General features: G+C 49.0%; 1 protein-coding gene across 1 annotated transcript in view; it reads left to right on the top strand.

The window, feature by feature from the left end:
• LOC114588079 (alpha-2-macroglobulin-like protein 1) overlaps positions 1-22149 on the top strand; it is a 51490-nt gene extending 29341 nt beyond the window's left edge. Inside the window, exons 21-37 of the mRNA XM_077921568.1 lie at positions 441-567; positions 1058-1179; positions 1532-1583; positions 1955-2038; positions 4946-5122; positions 6174-6255; positions 7065-7221; positions 7492-7566; positions 8914-9076; positions 14029-14189; positions 14651-14866; positions 16322-16443; positions 17447-17537; positions 19156-19224; positions 20105-20207; positions 21568-21609; positions 21816-22149. Of these exons, the coding sequence (XP_077777694.1) occupies positions 441-567; positions 1058-1179; positions 1532-1583; positions 1955-2038; positions 4946-5122; positions 6174-6255; positions 7065-7221; positions 7492-7566; positions 8914-9076; positions 14029-14189; positions 14651-14866; positions 16322-16443; positions 17447-17537; positions 19156-19224; positions 20105-20207; positions 21568-21609; positions 21816-21841 (1869 nt within the window). The 3' untranslated portion in view covers positions 21842-22149. The remainder of the gene's footprint in view (positions 1-440; positions 568-1057; positions 1180-1531; positions 1584-1954; positions 2039-4945; positions 5123-6173; positions 6256-7064; positions 7222-7491; positions 7567-8913; positions 9077-14028; positions 14190-14650; positions 14867-16321; positions 16444-17446; positions 17538-19155; positions 19225-20104; positions 20208-21567; positions 21610-21815) is intronic.
• Positions 22150-22653: the final 504 nt, after the last annotated feature.

Here is a 22653-nt window from a genome sequence, read left to right as displayed (position 1 = left end):
TGCTGCCCCCTTCCTCTTCCCCACAGCCACAATCCAGGCCACCAGCTGAAGAGCTTCATGAGGGGCTCACAGAACAACAGCCATGAGGGGTTTGTGTGAGGAAGCCAAGCCACCCACTCGAATCCCAAAGGTTTTTGATTAGAGGTCTTCCTGTAAACTTTGTTGAGTGAATAAATCTTGCCAGTCTAATCTGGGGTGGCATTCCTCACAGATGCTAATATGGTGCCCCAAAAGCACGAGGAGACCCCACTTACCGAGGTCTTACTGGGCACAGTCTACGCCCTACTCAACTTCCCAATGTGGGGCACCCCTAGGCATGGGGTCTGGCTCTTGCTTCTGGCATAGGCCCACCTCCTGTGCCTCTTCTCTGAATGTTTGCCCCTTGCTTTGGACTCGCTGCTCTGCCTGCTTCACGAGGGTCATTTTGCTGCATCTCCCAGGTGAGAGTGAAGCTGCTGGAGTCGCAGGAGGTGGACGTGAAGCCATGCCCGGCCTGCCAGTTCAGCACCTGCCTCTGTGCTGAGGAGGCCCACACCTTCTCCTGGAACGTGACGGCGACTCAGCTGGGTGAGGTTGAGGCGCCTGAGTGGGTGGGAGGAGACTTGCGGGGTTGAGGTTGCCAAGGGTCCCTCTCTTTCTTCCCCAAAGACCTTGTCATCTGAGGACACTTGGCAGAACCAACGGATTCTTCTGTTTGGAAGCCAACTGGGCATTAAGTGGGATGTGGAAAATAATAACAGTGCCCCCTGCTGCATGTGCTATGGGTTTGTTCCCTCCCCATCCCAGAGGGTGTCCCTCCCCAATTTCTGCTAACGGCAGCTGTGCATCAGGGCAGATTTGGGGACTAGGCTACAAAGGAGAGGTTGGGGGTCCATCTCCATTCAAGAACCCCCTATGCTCCGACCTCTGTCCCTTACATCTGTCTCCAGACTGAAGGCATGGTGGGCATGTTGGTGGATGTGGGGCTGGACTGGGGCTCTGGCCTCCAAGCAGCCTCTTTCCCTTCCTGAGTTCCTGGCACTCATCATGGGTCTGTGCCAATTTTGCCTTCCTCTAGGGCACGTCAATCTCTCGGTCACCGCCGAGGCAGAGGAAACGCATGAGCTGTGTGGCAATAAGATCTCCACCACACCTGCGCGAGGCCGGTCAGACACAGTGGTCAAATCCCTGCTGGTCAAGGTCAGTGTCTGTGTGGCCTTGAGCCCCTGATGTCCAACTTTGGCTCACAGTTATCAAGTGCCAGCAACTGATTCAGAACTCTGGGTCTCCCCTAAACAGGGGTGTTTTTTTTTGGGGGGGGGGGGTGAATTGTATTCATTGGGTGCTGGGCAGGAGAGGGCCTTTGGATTTTTGCACAGCCTCCCTGTTTCCATCTCTAAGGTGATGTCAGCCAGGGGCAGTGATCCTTTGGAAGGCCTGGCAATTGTGAGAGCTCTTACACAGAGCAGGGGAAAGGCAGAGAAAGTAGAAGGAGATTATTCCCCTGAGAGAACAGTCCCACTCACCATCTCATTCTCTTTTCCTCCCACAGCCAGAAGGCGTCCTTGAAGAAGAGACCCACAATGCCTTCCTCTGCTCTTCAGGTGTGCTTAGGCTGCATCCCTTGCTCAGGGCAGCTTGGCTTGTGATGGGGCCCCAGAGAACGCAAGTTGGAGAGAAGACGAAGTGTTGCTCTGCTTGTTATTGGGCTGGAGACGTGTCTCTTCCCTAGGGCAGTAGCGGGATGCAAAAGAGACCCAAGACACACACTCTGTCTCTCTGCTTGCCAAGGGGAGTAGGGATGGGATGGAGAGGGGGCGGAACGACAGCTGAGATAACACAGTGGCTAAAAACAGACTCACTGAGCTAGCAAGCTCCTAGTCCCATCTTCGCTGTGTGCAAGTCCAACTGCAGATTATGACCACTTGGTTAGTGTATTCAACTGCATTAATTCCTGTTCTTCATCTCCTTTCAGGGGACCCAGTTCATGATGAGGTTTCCCTAAAGCTGCCTGAAGCTATTGTGGAGGGCTCTGGCCGAGCTACTGTCTCCTGCATTGGTGAGGATATTTGCCCCCCCCCCCACATTTCTTCCCCATCTCTGGCCATATGAGAGATCTGGAGAGGAGGTGACTTTTCTTTCCACTACATCATAATGCAAGTGTCAGGGCCGCCTCAGGTCCCAGCTCACAAGAGACCAACGCCAAGTCCACTTTATTTACAAAAGCTTTTATTGAAGAACATTGTTTGCTCCACAGCCGAGGCGCGCAGCCCCACGTCTGTTATGCTTAGACCGCTGAAGTCCCCTCTGAATCAGTCCCGCCTCTACACCAGTTTAAGAGGCTTGTGCTGGTCCACCTCTTCCTGTCCTTTCTTTTCCGCAGGGTCTTTCTGCCCCCCTGGGTTCCTTCCCTCCTGGATTCCCCTGACGCTGAATCCCCAGACGCCTGCTCCCCCCTCCTCCGTGCTTTGGGACCAGGCTCCTCCTCCGGGCTCTCCGCATTTCCGCACGCCTCCACATTTGAACTTGGCACGCGTACGCTGCCTCTGACCTTCCTCTTGACAGTTACACTACTCTCTGTACTACTCTCCGCCCCTTCCGGCAGGACGTCTTGCCCCGATCTCCTTCCCCTCTCTGCTTCCTGCTCTGCTTCGTCTGTCACACTGGGAACTCCACCCTCTTCACTCCGTTCCGGCGGGGAAGCCGGCCCCGATCTCCAACTCCCACTCGGGGTTCCCCTGCTGCTCCCCTGCTCCTGACTAGTCCCCCCTGTGGCTCCCCTTGGCCTGACCAGGGGCGCCCCCTTTTGGGAATCCTCCGATTCACTTGAAAGACTCATGGAAACCCTCAAGTCATTGTCATCCTCCTCCTCCTCGTTCCGGGATTCTTCCCCCTCGCTCTCAGTCTCCTCCCTCATCTGTGCCTCTCTCCCTGAACCCCTGACATCCATCCCCCCCTCGAAGCCCCCCTTCCCCCCTCCCGCCCGTCGGGCGCAGGTTTTGGGAGCCGCGTCTCTGCGGGGGTAGATGCTGGATACAGTTCGTCTACTTCGATTTCCTCTGCTTCCAGCTCAGTGTATGTGTGCTCGAACTCGGGTTCGTCTCCCAAAGTGTTCTCGGTCTCCTCTCCCATTGTTACTTCGTCCGGTGCTGTTGGCCAAGGCCCCTCCCTCCACCTCCTGCGCCAGTCCTCCTCTGGTTGCTCGTCCCACCAATAAGAGGGTTCCGTCTCCACCCCCGAGCACGATCCCCTGGGCGGGCTTGATTCTGGCGTTCCCTCCTAGAACAAATCTCTCACTGGTTTGGAGTCTTTCTCCCAGCCCAATACAGTCAGCAATGCAAAAAAGCGCGAATGGTACTGACGCACAGTGTCTTTGCCTTGCCGGAGTCCATGCATCTCTCGGCGCGCAACATCAACATCCACGGTTGACTGGAAACAAGCGTCCATAGCTTTGATAAATTCATCAGAATCGCGGCGGGCAGGGCCATCTTCTCGCCACAAATTGCGCAGCCACGCTCTAGCGTCCCCATGCAAATGAGACACAATAAATCCCACTTTCTCCTCTTCATCTTTAAAGTCATTGCGAAGCAAATGCAGTGCATATAGGACGTCTGCTCTGAAACTGGGGTAGTGCTTCAGGTTCCCATCGAAGTGGGCAACTAAACTGCCCCCCCGCCTTCCAAGTCCAATTCCCTCTGATCTGGACCCTGGGAACCCCTCTCTGCATGCACGCTCCCACCTGGCTTGCAGATCTTGGCATCGCTTCTCCGCTTCGTCACTCTTCTTCTGAGAGGCTATTACCGCAGTGGAGAGCTCGGTGACTGCGTTCCGTAGTGCTGTCATCTGTTCCTCCGCGCTCATGGCTGCCACACTTCGTGAGCTTTGCAAAAAAAAATTTTGCGTTTTTTTGAGAGGGGACTTACTGTCAGGGCTGCCTCAGGTCCCAGCTCACAAGAGACCAATGCCAAGTCCACTTTATTTACAAAACCTTTTATTGAAGAACATTGTTTGCTCCACAGCCGAGGCGCGCAGCCCCACGTCTGTTACGCTTAGACCGCTGAAGTCCCCTCTGAATCAGTCCCGCCTCTACACCAGTTTAAGAGGCTTGTGCTGGTCCACCTCTTCCTGTCCTTTCTTTTCCGCAGGGTCTTTCTGCCCCCCTGGGTTCCTTCCCTCCTGGATTCCCCTGACGCTGAATCCCCAGACGCCTGCTCCCCCCTCCTCCGTGCTTTGGGACCAGGCTCCTCCTCCGGGCTCTCCGCATTTCCGCGCGCCTCCACATTTGAACTTGGCGCGCGTACGCTGCCTCTGACCTTCCTCTTGACAGTTACACTACTCTCTGTACTACTCTCCGCCCCTTCCGGCAGGACGTCTTGCCCCGATCTCCTTCCCCTCTCTGCTTCCTGCTCTGCTTCGTCTGTCACACTGGGAACTCCACCCTCTTCACTCCGTTCCAGCGGGGAAGCCGGCCCCGATCTCCAACTCCCACTCGGGGTTCCCCTGCTGCTCCCCTGCTCCTGACTAGTCCCCCCTGTGGCTCCCCTTGGCCTGACCAGGGGCGCCCCCTTTTGGGAATCCTCCGATTCACTTGAAAGACTCATGGAAACCCTCAAGTCATTGTCATCCTCCTCCTCCTCGTTCTGGGATTCTTCCCCCTCGCTCTCAGTCTCCTCCCTCATCTGTGCCTCTCTCCCTGAACCCCTGACAGCAAGTTACCCATGTGCAATTCTGGCTGCCATTGATTCCTTTCCTCATATGGTCCACGGAGCAGGAGAAAACAAGCTTGCTCCATCTTCCATGTGACAGCTCTTTAAGGATTTGAAGATGGCCACCAGACCTCCTCTCAGTCTTCTCTTATCCAGGCTAAACATACCCAATTCCTGCAGCCTTTCCTCAAAAGACTTGGTTTCCAGATGATGGTGGTGGTGGTGGTAATGGTAATGATAACAATCTTCTCAACATCTAGGGGACATTATGGGCACATCAATACAACATATAGACCTTCTGATTCAGCGACCCCTGGGATGCGGTGAGCAGAACTTGATGAAGTTTGTTCCTAACATTCACATACTCCGGTACTTGGAGAAGACCAACCAGGCAACCCCCACCTTCAAAGAGGACGTAATAAAGTACATACAGAGTGGTGAGTAGGTCCTCTTTTCTCCTCGGAATGTGGCTTAAGGCAGGTGTTCATTGGCAAGAACTGTGCGAATAGTAAAAGTCTGGAAGATCACTGGCCAAATGAGAAGAGAAGTTAAGGAGACAGTTGTGAATTTGTTCATGCAAATGGGAGGTGCTCTTGAGAAGACATTGGAAGCCTTGGAGAAAGGAATTTCAGTTTTATCTGTAGGATGTATTTATGATTGTTCTTCATAGATCAAAAAGTGTTTGCTGGGAGTGGAGATTTCATGGCGAATTTGCAATCACAATCCATTGTGTTTTTGGTGGTTCTTTTCACCATTTGATAGATACTGACGTAGTCCTATAATTTCCCCAGCCCACAACCACTTTATCCCTTGGTCCACTTTTCGGGTATTAATATTTTATTGAAGGAATTTCAATTATAAAGAGGTAAAGTGATACAGAAAAACAAGGAAAGGGGGAAAGGGGGAAATGATTCAATGTTTTATGAGCAGGATACAAATAATGATACCTCTAAGTAGTTGAATAGCATCATGTGCATGTCCAGCATGGGATTATCTTCCTATTAAATTAAAATAACTCTAAACAGACCTAAAATCAGAGGTCTCTCTCTCCCCACAGCCTCCATTACAGCCTGGAGCTGTTTTCTCTTTATGAGCCCTATGTAGTATAAACAGCCAAATATAAAACCAGCCAAATCTTTCACTGCAAATGTCTCATAGACACTTAATACAACTAACAAAACCTAACAAAACCTTGCCTGTGTGGCGCATGATGTCTTTTCGGCACCGGAAGAACACTTCTTTCTATTTTGTTTTCCCAGGCCTTTTAAGATGCTGAGCTGCCTATGTAACTGGTTTATAATCATCTTCCCACTGCTGCAGTCCTACATTGTTTTCTGTGCTGATTGTTGTTTTGTTTTAACTTCGTCGGCCACTTAGTCAGGTGGTTTTTAAAAAACAGTAAATCCCTTAAATAATTTTACCGTAAGCGGGTAAAATCAGGGTCCCTCCTAGCATTGCCAGTGCCACTTTGTTCTTCTCTCCTGCCAGGGTATCAGCGCCAGCTGCTCTACAAGCGCGATAACGGCTCTTACAGTGCCTTTGGGATGCATGATGCTGAGGGGAATACTTGGTGAGTTGGCAGCAGAGCTAGAACCAGCCAGCCCAAGCTGTCAGGGTGGCCATTCAGGCTGAGCAGTTTGCTGTCACGAGCAATTGGAGAAGGAGGTGATACAGGCAACCCTGCAGCCTGCGATCTGCCAGCCCTTGTTCCCACTTAGCACCTTTTTTGGTCTCAGGGTGATGTTGCCTCTTAAAGAGGCAGAAGCCTACCATCAATCTGTGGGTGGGTGGGTGGTGGTCTTGGGTGTCCCCTAAGAGGCAAAATCAAACTATTACTACTTCTGGAATCAGGTGGAATGGGAATTAAAATTGAGGTTTAGTGTAGCATTTTATTGCGCAGCATTGCCTAACCTTATGACCAACATGTTTCTTCTTCTTCTTCTTCTTCTTCTTCTTCTTCTTCTTCTATTATTATTATTATTATTATTATTATTATTATTATTATTATTATTAATTCCATCTCTATACCACTTTAAATTTTAAAGAAAAAAATCCCCAAACGCTCCATTAACACATGAAACAAAACAATCCAGAATAAAACAATTTAAAGCTTCAAGGAAACTATTTCCTTCTCTAAGTGACATTTTGCTTTCCCCACATTGATTTACCTATTTAATTTAAGTCAGTGCCATGCTGGAAGGAAGTCCCCATGCAACATCAGTTAGTAGCTTTCTCCTTACGGCTTCTGTCACTTTTCTTGTTTTCTGTTCAGTGTTGTGGGAGAAAAGCTGAGATGAAAAATAGTGGGGCATGATCCCTTGTAGTTCAGAAGCTGAGTTGCCCCTCATTTTAAAATTTATTCTTGCTTCAATCCTACAGGCTGACGGCTGCTGTGGTTAAGGGTTTTGGCCATGCCAAGACTTATGTCTATGTTGATGAGAAGCACATTCAGGATGCTGTGCGCTGGTTGGGGCAGCACCAACTTCCCAGTGGCTGCTTTGAAAGTGTGGGAAGAGTCTTCAACAATGCCATAAAGGTACCTTCACTGAGCATTCATTTGCTTGCGGGGAAATTATACAACATGAGATCAAGCAATTGTTATCCCACACTTCCCAATCTATTTTCCTGTTACTTTCCTGATCACGAAAGGTCCAGTTTGGGGAGAGGTGGGGAGCAGCTTTGCTGTCTCGAAACTAATTCAATCGCACAACTTCCATTTTTCTGGTCTGTCATGGAATCCCACTCAAAACAGTGGGAGTCTGGAAGCGCCTTTACTTTTCTCTTGTGTTTCCTCTGACATCCTTAGGGTGGCGTGGATGATGAGATTTCACTAACAGCTTACGTTGCTGCCTCACTGCTGGAGCTCAACATGAAGGAGAATGTAAGTCCTTCCTTAGGATTTCCACAAATTTTTGTGACTTCCCCATCAATCCTTGTACAACTCAAAGCTCAGGGCAGAACTACCAGCTCCGTATTTGCACTATTTCTAAGGCTTTGTTAGCATTTGGGTCCATGCCCCATATCGCTACTCCATGAAGCATCTGGGAAACCACTTTACTGGCAAAGATTTTCAAAGGTTCTAGTAACTGGCCTCCCACCCTGTCTGGTGTGCCTTCAGCTTGTCTGGATGGAGAGACATGCCTCAAACTGTAGTCATGATGCCTCTTGATGCTTCTGTAGAAACCTGGCTTTTGCATGCCTCAAATGTAGCCTACCATACAAACTCCCTCCATTGCTCTGTCCAGTTTTTGCCTCTGGCTCTGAACACTACTTGCAGGTTGTCCGTGAGGGAATGCAGCCCTCAAGTTGGGGGGGAGCGAATGTCTCTGACCCCAGTTTGTAGGATGGTGGTACGGGCAGATAATGGGCACAAAATTACCACATCTGCACCAGATGTGTCATAAAATGCTACTCTTTGCTGAGTCATTTGTATGTTCAACTTGTGTCCAGATGCTGGAAGGGAATTCCTTGTAGCCTGGAAGTCTCTGTGAAAGAGGGCAGGAGTACAAGATCTCCACCTTCTGTCCATCTAAGAAACACCAGGGAGATGTCTGACCTGATAATTATACAGCGGTACCTCAGTTTTTGGACATCTCCGTTGCCGAATGTTTCGATTTTTGAACGCTGAAAACCCAGAAGTAAATGCTTCCATTTTCGAACGCGCCTCGGAGGTTGAATGGCTTCCACTGTGTGTATCTGTTGTTTTCCCACAATTTTTTCTATTGAATTGGCAGACTGCCCTTGGCGCCTCAGTTTTTGAACGTTTCAGAAGTCAAACGGTCTTCCGGAATGGATTACGTTTGAAAACCGAAGTTCCACTGTACAGTGGTACCTCAGGTTAAGTACTTAATTCGTTCTGGAGGTCCGTTCTTAACCTGAAACTGTTCTTAACCTGAAGCACCACTTTAGCTAATGGGGCCTCCTGCTGCCGTCGCGCCGCCGGAGCACGATTTCTGTTCTCATCCTGAAGCAAAATTCTTAACCCGAGGTAATATGTCTGGGTTAGTGGAGTCTGTACCCTGAAGCATATGTAACCTGAAGCGTATGTAACCTGAGGTACCACTGTATATATTTCCACTATAGCTCTCATAGCCTCCTCTGTGGATTCCCGGGAAGTATACTTTGGTGAGAAGACCCCCAGGACCTCCTAAGAGAAGTGCAGTTCTCTTGGACTGGGATCATATCCCACTCAGCAACCTAACAGAGTCTTTTTAAAACTGTGTTAAAGCGTACAATGGTAGATGATGCCTTGGGCTGCCTGAAGAGGAACTTGAGTTCTGTGGACGATGCCTACCCCAAGGCCTTGCTGGCTTACGTCTTCACGTTGTCTGGGGACACAGAGATACGGCAGAACCTCCTGAAAGACTTGCGCGAAGGGGCTGACAAAACAGGTAGGAGGGGTTCATTCAGAGCAATGGAAGGCTGTGTGCCCATTAACTGACCTAAAATGCAACAAGGTTGTGCTCTTTCTCACCATGGACAGGATTTGATCTTGGTGGGGAACTAGCAGGGGGAGTGCAGTGTATGCAGAGAAGACAGGCGTGTGTACACAGCCCTTGTTCCAGAGACGGCTGTTTTGCTACATCTGGAGTAGCAACTTTTTCTGCTTAGGCTATTGGGGTAAATTCTGAGTTCCCCAGTAGTTTCTATTATTTCTAAACAAACATGTCAGTTCAGGTAGTCCTTTGGTGACCCAGAATGAATTATCCACAATTACTGTGATGATAGAAGCATTTCAGAGTGTTTTTATATGTTTCCAACTCTTCGTCTTGTTTATCTGTAAGGGCAGTCTTCTGAGACCTGCCACTATTATTCCCATTTTACAGATAGCGATGTAAGCCATAATAATAATAATAATAATAATAATAATAATAATAATAATAATAATTTATTATTTATACCCCACCCATCTGGCTGGGCCTCCCCAGCCACTCTGGGCGGCATCCAAGAAATATTAAAATACATCAAACATTAAAAGCTTCCCTAAACAGGGCTGCCTTCAGATGTTTTCTAAAAGTCTGGTAGTTCTTGTTCTCTTTGACATCTGGTGGGAGCGCGTTCCACAGGGAGGGCGCCACTACCGAGAAGGCCCTCTGCCTGGTTCCTTGTAACTTGGCTTCTCGCAGTGAGGGAACTGCCAGAAGGCCCTCGGTGCTGGACCTCAGTGTCCGGGTAGAACGATGGGGATGGAGACGTTCCTTCAGATATACTGGATCGAGGCTGTTTAGGGCTTTAAAGGTCAGCACCAACACTTTGAATTGTGCTCGGAAATGTACTGGGAGCCAATGTAGGTCTTTCAAGACTGGTGTTGTATGGTCTCAGCAGCCACTCCCAGTCACCAGTCTAGCTGCCGCATTCTGGATTAGTTGTAGTTTCCAGGTCACCTTCAAAGGTAGCCCCACGTAGAGCGCATTGCAGTAGTCCAAGCGGGAGATAACCAGAGCATGCACCACTCTTGCGAGACAGTCCGCAGCCAGATAGGGTCTCAGCCTGCATACCAGATGGAGCTGGTAAACAGCTGCCCTGGACACAGATTTGACCTGTGCCTCCATGGACAGCTGTGAGTCCAAAATGACTCCCAGGCTGCGCACCTGGTCCTTCAGGGGCACAGTTACCCCATTCAGGACCAGGGAATCCTCCACACCTGCCCGCCTCCTGTCCCCCCAAAACAGTACTTCTGTCTTGTCAGGATTCAACCTCAATCTGTTAGCCGCCATCCATCCTCCAACCGCCTCCAGACACTCACACAGGACCTTCACCGCCTTCACTGGTTCTGATTTAAAAGAGAGGTAGAGCTGGGTATCATCCGCATACTGATGAACACCCAGCCCAAACCCCCTGATGATCTCTCCCAGCGGCTGCATGTAGATGTTAAAAAGCATGGGGGAGAGGACAGAACCCTGAGGCACCCCACAAGTGAGAGCCCAGGGGTCTGAACACTCATCCCTCACCACCACTTTCTGAACACGGCCCAGAAAGAAGGAGCAGAACCACTGTATGACAGTGCCCCCAGCTCCCAGCCCCTCAAGATGGTCCAGAAGGATGTTATGGTCGATGGTATCAAACGCCGCTGAGAGATCCAGCAGAACTAGGAAACAGCTCTCACCTTTGTCCCTAGCCCGCCAGAGATCATCAACCAGTGTGACCAAGGCAGTTTCAGTCCCATGATGAGGCCTGAATCCCGACTGGAAGGGACCCAAATGGTCCGCTTCTTCCAGGCGTGCCTGGAGTTGTTCAGCAACCACTTGCTCAATCACCTTGCCCAAGAATGGAAGATTTGAGACTGGGCGATAGTTGGCCATCGTGGCCGCATCTAAAGATGGTTTTTTAAGAAGCGGTTTAATAACCGCCTCTTTCAGCGGGTCTGGGAAGGCTCCCTCATGGAGGGAAGCATTCACCACCCCACGAAGCCCATCGCCCAGCCCTTCCCGACTAGCTTTTATAAGCCAGGATGGGCAAGTATCAAGGAGACAGGTGGTTGGTTTCACTCGTCCAAGCAGCCTGTCCACATCCTCGGAGGTAACAGATTGGAATTGATCCCACACAACTTGACTAGACAGGACTCTAGCACTCTCCCGCCCCTGCCCTGCTCCCACGGTGGAGTCTACCTTTTTCCGAATCTGAGCGACTTTATCTGCAAAAAACTTTGCAAAATCATTGCAGGAGATCATGTGGCCCGTACTGGGCCCCGATGGAGCAGGTGGTTCCGCTAAATTGCGAACCACCTGAAAAAGTCTCCTGCTGCTGTTTTCTGCAGATGCAATAGAGGCGGTGAAGAAAGTCTTCTTCGCTGTCGCTACCGCCACTTGGTAGGCTTGACATTGAGCTGTAACCCGTGTCCGGTCAGCTTCAGAATGAGTTTTCCGCCACCGGCGCTCTAGCTGTCTCAACGATTGTTTCATTGCCCTCAGATCCGTGGAGAACCACGGGGCTGTCCGGGCTCCATGCAATCGGAGAGGGCGCTTCAGAGCCAAACAGTCAATAGCCCTGGTTAACTCCACATTCCAGCGGGCCACCAGGGAATCAGCTGAAAGGCCATCAACATGGGATAAAGCATCCCCTACCACTCTCTGGAAGCCATTTGGATCCATTATGTGGCGGGGGTGGACCATCCGAATCGGTCCCACCTCCCTGCAGAGGGGATGGATCATGGAGAAGTCCAGTCGCACCAGGAAGTGATCTGACCATGGCATTCTTTCGTTTCGCTTTTACCTAGTGTCAGATCACCCACATCCATAGAGGTAAACACCAGGTCTAAGGCATGTCCGTGGCTATGGGTTGGGCCAAACTTATTCAGGGACAGCCCCATGGAGGCCATGCTTTCCACGAAGTCCTGAGCGGCCCCTTGTAAGGTCGTGTCGGCATGGATGTTAAAATCCCCTAAGACAACCAAACTAGGTGTCTCCAGGAGAACATCCGCCATGACCTGAAGCAGCTCGGGCAGGGAATCCTTGGTGCAGCGGGGAGGTCAGTACACAAAAAAAAAAATCCTGTACTGCCCCTATTGCCCAACTTCCAGAACATGCACTCAGAGAACTGGGTCTTCCTAATAGGACGCCTAGTGCAAACTAATAGCTTCCTAAAAATCACTGCAACCCCCCTCCCCGCCAACAAGGCCTGGGTTGCTGTGCGTAAGAGAAACCTGGTGGACAAGCAGGGGCAAGGACAGGCCCATCTACTTCATCCAACCAAGTCTCTGTTACACATGCCAGGTCAAGTCCTCCATCCATGATCAAGTCATGGGTGCCAGTGGTCTTATGAATCATTGACCTGGCATTGCACAGCAGCACCTTCAAGTCATGTGGGTATCCCTTGCTGATTCTAGTATCCGCCCGGTTAGGACCAGACCCGGAGGCAGGGATAGACCTCAAACAACGACTAAACCTGCCTTCTCTGTAATGACATGGTCTGGTCTTAGCGTAATTCCTCCTCCTACCTGTGATCACTGAGATCGGTTGTCCCAGCGCATCCCCCTCTGTGGAACATGCCCCAGTCATTTTGTTGGCTGGGACCCACTCGCCGGCAGCCCTGAGCCCTCCCCTTAAGAACAAAATAAAACCTTAAAAATAAACAAAAACCCAATAAAGCAATACAAACAAAAAAACTGTAAAAGTTACAAAACATCAAAATCAAACAAATTCCCAAGCCCAAACAAACATCTATCCCACCCCCACCCCCCCACATACAAAAATAGCAAAAGAAAAAATTAAAAACATTTTAAAAAGAACTCTGCGCCCCTCCGAGTCCTCCTGGACAGCAGCAGCAGTAACAGCAACCGTCCTTGTGAGGCTTCAGGCCCCGCCCTGGGCCAGATGGTGAGTGGCAGGAGCAGGGCCCTCAGTCACTCACACAGGGAAGTCCTCCTGGGCAACAAAGCAGTCCTTTAGAGGCTTCAGGCCCCGCCTAGGCCAGGTGGTGAGTGGCAGGAGCAGGGCCCTCAGGCACGCACACAGGGGAGTCCTCCTGGGCAGCAAAGGAGTCCTTTTGAGGCTTCAGGCCCCGCCCTAGGCCAGGTGGTGAGTGGCAGGAGCAGGGCCCTCAGGCACTCACACAGGGGAGTCCTCCTGGGCAGCAAAGCAGTCCTTTTGAGGCTTCAGGCCCCGCCCTAGGCCAGGTGGTGAGTGGCAGGAGCAGGGCCCTCAGGCACTCACACAGGGGAGTCCTCCTGGGCAGCAAAGCAGTCCTTTTGAGGCTTCAGGCCCCGCCCTAGGCCAGGTGGTGAGTGGCAGGAGCAGGGCCCTCAGGCACTCACACAGGGGAGTACCCCTTTCCAGCTGCCTTACAAAGATATCTTTATGCTGGGGTTTGGGACTAGACTCAAGGTGTGGTGCCCTGCCCAACATGACTCACTGCAGAGAACAAGTCTGAATGGCCTCTGGGCCTAACTACACTTGACACAACAACCCGGCAATCCCACTGCTTAGTTTTTTGAAAAGGACAGGGAAGTATAAGTCTTCTCTCCATAGCGGCCATCTCAGTAAAAATCACAACTGCATGCAGCTGCGGCAATTTGTGCCAGGAAAAGCCTCCATTGGGGTCAACAGGAGCCTCCCCCCCCCAATGCTAATTGTTGTACTGTGTATATGGAGAAGATTCAATATTTCCTGAGCTGGTGGCTGGGATGATTAGACTTTAAATCTCGGCTCCCATCCCTGGTGCCTGGAATGAATGAATCCAAGAGGGCAGCCTAGTAATGATAGATGATAGATAGATAGATGATAGATGGATAGATGGTAGATAAATAAAGGCTTAGTAGCATCAGCAGTTCCCACTCCAATTACTGCTCTGGGTTATTATTACAGGAGTTGAAATGAGCCCATCTTCTTTTCTTTCCCCTCTATAGATGGAATTGTATCCTTGTCAGATGTAGAAACAACAGCCTACTATCTGCTGGCTCTCCTCAGCACACCTGAGGTGTCCACAGATGTCCTCAACCACGCCTCTGAAGTTGTGCCTTCTCTCACCAGCCTACAGGGTCTTTATGGAGGACTTTCATCCACACAGGTAGCGACAGCTGTTTCTCAAGGGAAGAGGTGTGGCAGGGTACCAAATTTCTGTATTTGGGTGTGCCAAATGCAGGGATGACTCCAGAACAAAAACTAGCTTGGGGGGAGCAAAGAGATGGGAAGGATTAAAGGAGGAAAGATTTAATCCGCCTGAATATACTCTGCCAAAAAGCTGGAGGGAGTATTTAGGGGGAGTGCCCACTGTCCCTTGCTATTGCTTGCAGTCATCCCTGGGTATTCACCTTGAAATGCACATTCTAGCACAGGGCTGGTGTTTAAGTGATGAAAATTATTGGGCTCTCGAAAGCCATCATTTGAGGTTCACCATGTTCAATGGCTGCAGTGGTGTGGCAGGATGAGGGACAAAAGGAGTTATTGTTTATAAGATCTCAGTAAGTGTTAAAATTTGTCTCCTGGATCTCCACCCCACCATCCAAGACGACTGTTTGCTTTCCCCAGAACACAGTGATTGCCCTGCAGGCTTTATCCAAGTATGCAGCCTTGACCTATCGTGAGGCAGAAGATGTGAAGGTGCTGGTGAAATCCAGTGGGGGTTTCCAGCACGAGTTCCACGTGGGCAAGAAGAACCGGCTGGTGTTGCAACAGGCCCCTCTTGCAGAGATTCCTGGTCAATACAAGCTGGAGGTGTCAGGGAACGGCTGTGCCTATGTGCAGGTAAGGGGACAAGGCGCAAACAAGGCTCACCTTTGATCCACGGGGAGCAGGATAGAAACAACAGACTGAGGCACTTTTCAGATTGTCACAGAGGAAGGAGAGACGGGGGGGGGGGGGCTATCTCAGATCCTGAGCAGTCCTGAGAAAATGAAAAGAGCATTCGTGTTCATCGTGCTCCACAGCAGGATAGCTGGGTAACAGCCAATGAAACATACTGAATGTTGCAAGTTTGAAGGGAAAGGCAATTCCTTAGCACAGATTCAGCAGATGGTGGTTCTTGCCATGGGATGTTAATAACGCCAGTAACAGAAATAATTAGATAAATAAATGGGAGTATAAGTTGGCCAACAGTTAATAGATAGGATAGGCCAGAGTTCCAACAGAGTTCCTGGTGAAAACAATGTGATGGAACACTCATTGAGTGGCCCATATTGTATATCATCATCACAATCATTATCAGATTTTATTGGTCAGCCAAATATGGGTTATAGCCCAAACAAACAAACAAACAAACAAACAAACAAACAAACAAACAAACAAACAACAGAGAGGTCTTAAAAACATATTACAGTGGTACCTTGGTTCTCAAACTTAATCCATTCCATAAGTCCGTTCCAAAATCAAAGCGTTCCAAAACCAAGGTGCGCTTTCCCATAGAAAGTAATGCAAAATGGATTAATCAGTTCCAGACTTTTAAAAACAACCCCTAAAACAGCAATTTAACATGAGCTTTACTATTTAACGAGATCATTGATCCATAAAATGAAAGCAATAATCAGTGTACTGTACTATAAAAGAAATAAGACAGTATTGTAGATGATAAAAATTAAAATTATGCACTGATGATAGTCATTGTTTGGATGGGGTGGGGTGGGGGGCTTGTATCCATTTCCGCAGTCACACAATCAATCAATCCGTAGCTGAACTGGGTTCCACAAAGTCACAAAAACAAATTAACTGAAAAAGCCTCAAAAGCAAAAACGCAAAACAAATAGCAAAAACAAAGGTGTCAAACTTAATTCCATTCCAGAAGTCTTTTTGACTTCTGAAATGTCTGAAAACCAAGGTGCAGCTTCTGATTGGTGCAGGTGCCCCAGAACAATAGCCAACAACCGCATCAGATGTCCGGCTTCCGAAAAACGTTTGAAAACCAGAACACTTACTTCCAGGTTTTCGGCGTTTGGGAACCAAGGCGGCTGAGTACCAAGGTACCACTGTATAGCGCACATGATGAAAGATAAGATAAGATAAACTTTATTCGCATTAGCCAATGGCCATGGCAACATAAAACAAGCAATATATACAAATAAAAAGACAGTGATGTGTAAAAAGGGCAATCAAATGAGCAAGGTTATCGTTCAGCTAGTGGCCCTTATTGATGAAAGCATTATATTACACATCACAGAAGACGCCAGAAGTCAGCTCAGAATACAGCAGTTTTCTTCTCCCACATAGACTACTCTTCGATACCACAAAGAGCCTCCACCGTCAGAAGCTTTTGCTCTGAGTGTAGAGACATCACCAGAGGAATGCAACCAGACTACCAGGAAATATTTTGATGTTCATGTACAAGTCAGGTACTGTACTTCTGCTAAGCTGCTTCTGAAGGGGCTCCAAAAATCACATCTCTGGTGAAGCAGCTTGTGAAGCTTTGGGAACATGTGAATAGTTGCATGCAAAAATATGTTCTGCCTATTTACAACATATTTGCAAAATAATAATAATAAAAAAATAAAAAAATTCTGCCTCCCAGCTCATCCCATGCTGGAGTTCCCCTGGAGCCGGGTTCAGATTCATGAGCTCTGTCTAAGCTAATAGGGCTGCCCACTTGTCAAAATCCCTTATACTCGCAATGGAATGGAGACTTATAAGGGAAAGGAGGGAGGGAAAGACTAGCAAAGGCTTTTGCAAGCCTTCTCGCTCTTTGCTTTTAAGTCCCTGAGCCTGAGAATTTGGAAGGGAAGAGGGGGGAGATTTGCGAAGAACAGGAATGGAGGCGGTAGCATGTATGCCTGAGGCCATGCATCTTCTGAGGTCTGCTCTTTCAATTTAGGCTGAATGGAAGCAAGGGGAAGGCTCTGGAGTGATGGGCCTCTGCTTGCTGCTCACAGCCACCCAGGCTGAGAGGAGCACTCAGCTCTGATGGCTGTAGCCACCATTTTGTCTCAGCAGCAAGCTGGGTAGTGAGTCTCATCAGCAATCACCTCAGGGTGGCCCTGCCTAGAGCGAGACATTGATTAAACCCATCCTCCAGGCTGCTCACTTGTGAGGCAGTGGGGAAAGGAAGTTCACTACAGTGGTACCTTGGTTGTTGAACCTAATCCCTTCTGGGAGTCCATTTGACTCCTGGAACCATTCAAAAACCAAGGCCCGGCTCCCGATTGGCTGCAGGAGCTTCCTGCACTCAATTGGAAGCCACAGAAGTCATGTTCAGCTTCCAAAGAACATTCAAAAACTTGGACATTTCAGGAGCCAAAACATACAAGTACCAAGGCGTTTGAGAACCAAGGTTCGACTATACTGGATCCCAAATCTCCCCAGATGATTTTCAGCTGCCACTCTTTCCCTTTCCCCCGTTAGCTACACAGGGGAGCGCAATGAAACCAACATGGTCCTAATAGAGGTGCATATGCTGTCTGGGTATATCCCTGTGAAGAAGTCTGCGAAGCAGGTAAGACCATTTGGCTTGGCTTCTCCCCATCTTTCAGTAATCCTTTCGTTTTAGTTGTTTCATCCCACAACACTGCTATGTAGAGTCATTCAGAATGGCTTCTATAAGGCAAAAGCAAAATTAAGATCCACAAGCAACAGTAAGAACTGAAGAATGAAATTAAGATGTCCGAAAAACAGCTTAAGCTGTTAGCAGAGCATTTCAGGAGGGATCTTGGCTCCTGCGGGTCCATTTTGAGGAAGAGACACAAGCTCCAGGTTGCTTCAGCCATTCATCCATCTCTCTTCATCCCTCCTCCCTTGCCCAGCTCCCAGGGACTAATTCTCAGACTCCATCCCCACTTGCCCAGCCTCCTCCTCCTAAACCAGCTGATCTCCAGTTCTCAGGCACAGCCTTCTCCCCTGGTCCTTCTACATATTTCATTCTCTTCTCTGCTCTCCTTTCGGAATCAGGCAATGAGGTAGACTGTCTGGATGTGCAGAGGGCAGTGTGTTTGTACCACTTCCCTGCTTTTGCTTGCTTGCTTGACGTGTGTCTTTGTGTGCATCTGTTTTAGATAAAATTGTATATGTATTACTATCCTCTCTTAACAAATCACGTTCTTTCCGGATGTGCTGCTGCTGCTGCACTGCATAATATACAACATGGAATTTATCCACCAATAACACCTAACTGATCAGTGCAAAACTTCTTTGCTGGGTTGTTTCCTGCAACTCAGGGACGCGGGTGGCGCTGTGGGTAAAACCTCAGTGCCTAGGGCTTGCCGATCGCATGGTCGGCGGTTCGAATCCCCGCGGCAGGGTGAGCTCCCGTCTTTCGGTCCCAGCTCCTGCCCACCTAGCAGTTCGAAAGCACCCCTAAGTGCAAGTAGATAAATAGGTACCGCTTTATAGTGGGAAGGTAAACGGCGTTTCCGTGTGCTGCGCTGGCTCGCCAGAGCAGCTTCGTCACGCTGGCCACGTGACCCGGAAGTGTCTCCGGACAGCGCTGGCCCCCGGCCTCTTAAGTGAGATGGGCGCACAACCCTAGAGTCGGACACGACTGGCCCTGACGGGCAGGGGTACCTTTACCTTTACCTTCCTGCAACTCATGTTGCAAATGAATGGAAGGGCATTGGCCTTGAACCCAGGCCCAAGAAGGCGAGTGTTTGGCCTTGTCCCTCTGAAGGTAGGATGGCGGGAGAAATGTCCAAAGCCCAGATTTCCCACAGGTTCTGTGGCCCACTCCTCTCCCCAAGTAGCCAATCCTGACAAAGATGTGGACAGAATTAAGGTGTCTGGTCCCCGCAATTTAAAGTGACACTGAGCCCCTATTTTTCTAGGTGTGGGAAGTTCCACATTTCAAACAGTGCCCTGTTCCTGTATGAAGCATGTTATAAAGTGTCCCATGTACTCATATTTATCCTTCTTTTCTCTTTTGTATATCGTATATGTACCATATTCTGCAGTAAGGTGTCTCAGAGTGCTGAACCTTCTAGTCATTATCTGTGCAACAACTGTGAGGATCTATAAAACTGTTGTCCTTGTTTTGTACGAGCCCACGTTTTATGGGATGGCAGCCTAGGGCTGCTGGCTTAATTTGTTCATTCACAGTGCCCATTTCTTCCATATTCTGACAGCTCCTAATGAAGCCCCTCGTCAAAAAGGTGGAGTTTGAGCCTGACAAGATCCACATCTACCTGGATCAGGTGAGACCTACTCAGATATCTATCAGATTGACAAAGATCAGGGATATGTGGAAGGGGTTCTGGGGTAATGCTCCACCTTTGAGTCAGGCAAGGAGGGCATGGAAGTAAGGACCAAAAGCAAAGCCCGCCCTAGCTGGGAGACCTTTCCTTACTCCCTCTTTTTCCTTAAGCCAGAAGAAGTGTCCTGGGGAACTCAAAAACTTGCCTATCAAAGGGCTCATCCACACTTCTGCTTGCCCTGTGCCTAGAAAGTACAGTTCTGAACAGTTTTCTGCTTGTCTTCTGCTAATATTAATATTAATTTATTTATTTATATCCCGCCCAACTGGCTGGGTTTCCCCAGCCACTCTGGGAGGCTCCCAACAGAATATTAAAAACACGATAAAGCATCGATCATTAAAAACTTCCCTAGACAGGGTTGCCTTCAGATGTCTTCTAAAAGTCAGGTAGTTGTTGATTTCCATGACATCTGATGGGAGGGCATTCCACAGGGCAGGTGCCACTACTGAGAAGGCCCTGTGCCTGGTTCCCTGTAACCCCACTTTTTGCAGGGAGGGAACCACCAGAAGGCTCTTGGAGCTGGACCTTAGTCTCCGGGCTGAATGATGGGGGTGGAGATGTGGATTCGAGCAGCTTTCCCCTGGAAAACCTGTTTTTTGCTGCTAAGTCAGAACGAACATCAAGCCATGGAAAACCCGATTGCCATTTGGTCTGATTCAGCGGTAAACCCCAGATTTCTTTGGGGGCAAAAGCAGTGGGGCAAATGGACGTGTGGACGAGCCCATATTGTGGTTGATCCTAATTAGATTTGTTTGCCACCCCACCCCTTCTGATGGACTTCCTGCCATGTTTATCTCCTACCCCTCTTTCCTGTCTTCAGCTGGATAGTGAAGTTCAAAACTACAGTGTGTCTGTGGAACAAGAAACAGAAGTGATGGATCTAAAGCCAGCAATAGTAAAAGTGTATGATTATTACCATTCAGGTAAGCATCTCATTGCTGGAAATGGGTACCATTCATCTCAAAGTGCACCACAATCCTGCCTGTCTCCCAATCCCCTTCTCCCTAAGCATACGCGCTCCAAAGAACTCTGCCAGGGACATTCAGGAACCCTTCATTGCGATCCTTCTACGTCTGTTTTCATGCCAAGCATCTGCATGTGTGAAGTCATGCTAGTTGGACTTCTCCACACTTACCTTTGCCAAGGGTGGTGGTGGTGGTGGGTTCTGCCAGGGCGATTGCCCTGGGTGCATCGGGGTGGGAGAGAGCGCTACTCACGCTGCCATCCCTGAGCCATCCCTGCACTGCGTTGTGATGCTGCGATCTGAACGGATCCCAGCCTCGCAACGCGGCTTGGGGAGGGCAACGTGAGAAGGATTTCAGCAGCCGTACACACTTCGATCCCAGGTGTCAGGCATGGAGAGTCCTCCCCTCCCTTTGATAACTTCACAGATCAGAATTAACAAGCAGCTGATAGATTTATAGTCCTTTAATTACAGCATCATGTTGCCAGCGCAAATACATAGCTCTCCGCAAGGAGAATGGTTGCCTAGTCTAATCATCCTTCTGGCTTCTGTGGCATTTTGGACGCCAATGAGAAGTTCCTCCCTCCCTCTGACTCCTTTGTTCTCTGATACGTTCAGACCTCTAAGTCCATGGGGAGGGGAGCCCTCCACGCTCTCAAGAGATGTCTCAGCTAGCTGCCCCCTCCTTTCTGGTTCTGTAGTCATTATCTCATAACTGGGTAACTCCCCCTCTAAGCTGTTCAGCTTCTGTCTCTCTCTCTCTGAACATGCTGTGGGCAAGAGGGCGAGCGCACGATTCTTCCCCCTCCAGCTCTCCATCAGAGAGAAGCTGGTCTGCCATGGAATGCATTCCCCAGTCCTCATCTTCAGACCATTCCCTGACACCAGCCCCTTGAGGGCGAGGCTGGGGTGGAAGGGGCATTGTGTCCTTCTCACACCGCCCTCCCCGAGTGGGATTCCGCAACAGGGATAAGCAACCTGTGGACACAGAATCATAGAATTGTAAAGTTGGAAGGGACCCCGAGTGTCATCTAAACCAACCCTCTGCAATGCAGGAATCTCTTGGCCAACGTGAGGCTCAAAGCCATGACCCTGGGATTAGAAGTCTCAGGTTATCCTTCAGCTCTCCTTCAGGTCCTTCAGATGCCACAGGACTCCAACTCCCATGTGCTCTCGCCAGCACGGCCAATTGTCAGGGATGATGGGAGTTGTAGTTCAGAAACTTTTGGAGGACCCTGACTTCCTGCTGATGGGGGTGGGAGAGAGGTTTGCTCTGGGGTTCGATCTCTGTCTCATGAATTGTTCTCTCTCATACACAGATGACAGTGCGGAAGTTGAATATAACGCTCCCTGCAGCACAGGTAAGGATGGAACGAGGCTTGGGCACATGTCAGAAAGGAGAGTCACATAATGCTCAAAATGGCCGCTGGTGAGCTTTAGGTGGAATTGTGCAGGCATCCACTGTGCAAGGAGAACTCCCCTCCTTCCACATCATGATGGGTGGCTGGCCTGGACCCACAAAGGCTTAAGATATGGTGCCTTATTTTCTTCGTATTTCTTCCCGCAGAGAGCACAAAGAAAGACCACCACTAGCTCTGCATCCGAGGCGTGAAGCAAACCCAGATGAACAGCACAATTGCTGCAGGAGATCTCCCATCTTAGGTCATTGTTTTGAGTCTGCTTTGTTAGGTCATGTACAGATGATGTCTTGGCTCCAAAGATCACTGTGTGCAAGCACAAAAGCACTTCTTCTTCTTCTTCTTCTTCTTCTTCTTCTTCTTCTTCTTCTTCTTCTTCTTCTTCTTCTTCTTCTTCTTCTTCTTTAATTTTTTATTATTTTATTCACATAATATACATTCTTTACAACAGACAACTCCAAAATAAAATCATATATAGCAAAACCATAAGTCTCATGTTTTCATTTACGCTGATCTCTTTTCCAATACCTTTACTTGATATTTCTTGCTGCTTTCTGCTTCCCTTATAGGAGCTTTATGGAAATTTAAATTTCTTAAATCCTATACCAATCTTTAACAATTTCAATTAATCCCTTCACCTCCCCCCCCCAGTACTTCACCCCTGTGCGATCTTCTTTGCCTACCATTATTTTTGTTATTGTTGCGTTACTCATTTTATTTGTTATTCCATCCTTAATATGATATTATCCTATCTCCTTGCGCCTTTTAAACTTTTAAAGAATAGCACTTCTGTTAAGTTGTGGGTGAACATATCAGACAACACAGCGATTCTTCAAACAGCTCTTGTTTAGTCACAGGCCAGAACAGAACTGAACTGAAGGGTTCAGCCAGCCTGCTTATACAGAGCTCCACTACAACGCAACAGTAACCACTTTCTGTAACTATCCAATCACTGAACATCACTTTCAATCCCTTATTTGCATATGT

Source organism: Podarcis muralis, chromosome 17, assembly GCF_964188315.1.
Source record: "Podarcis muralis chromosome 17, rPodMur119.hap1.1, whole genome shotgun sequence".
NCBI lineage: Eukaryota > Metazoa > Chordata > Lepidosauria > Squamata > Lacertidae > Podarcis > Podarcis muralis.
This window is presented reverse-complemented; position numbering and strand designations above follow the sequence as displayed.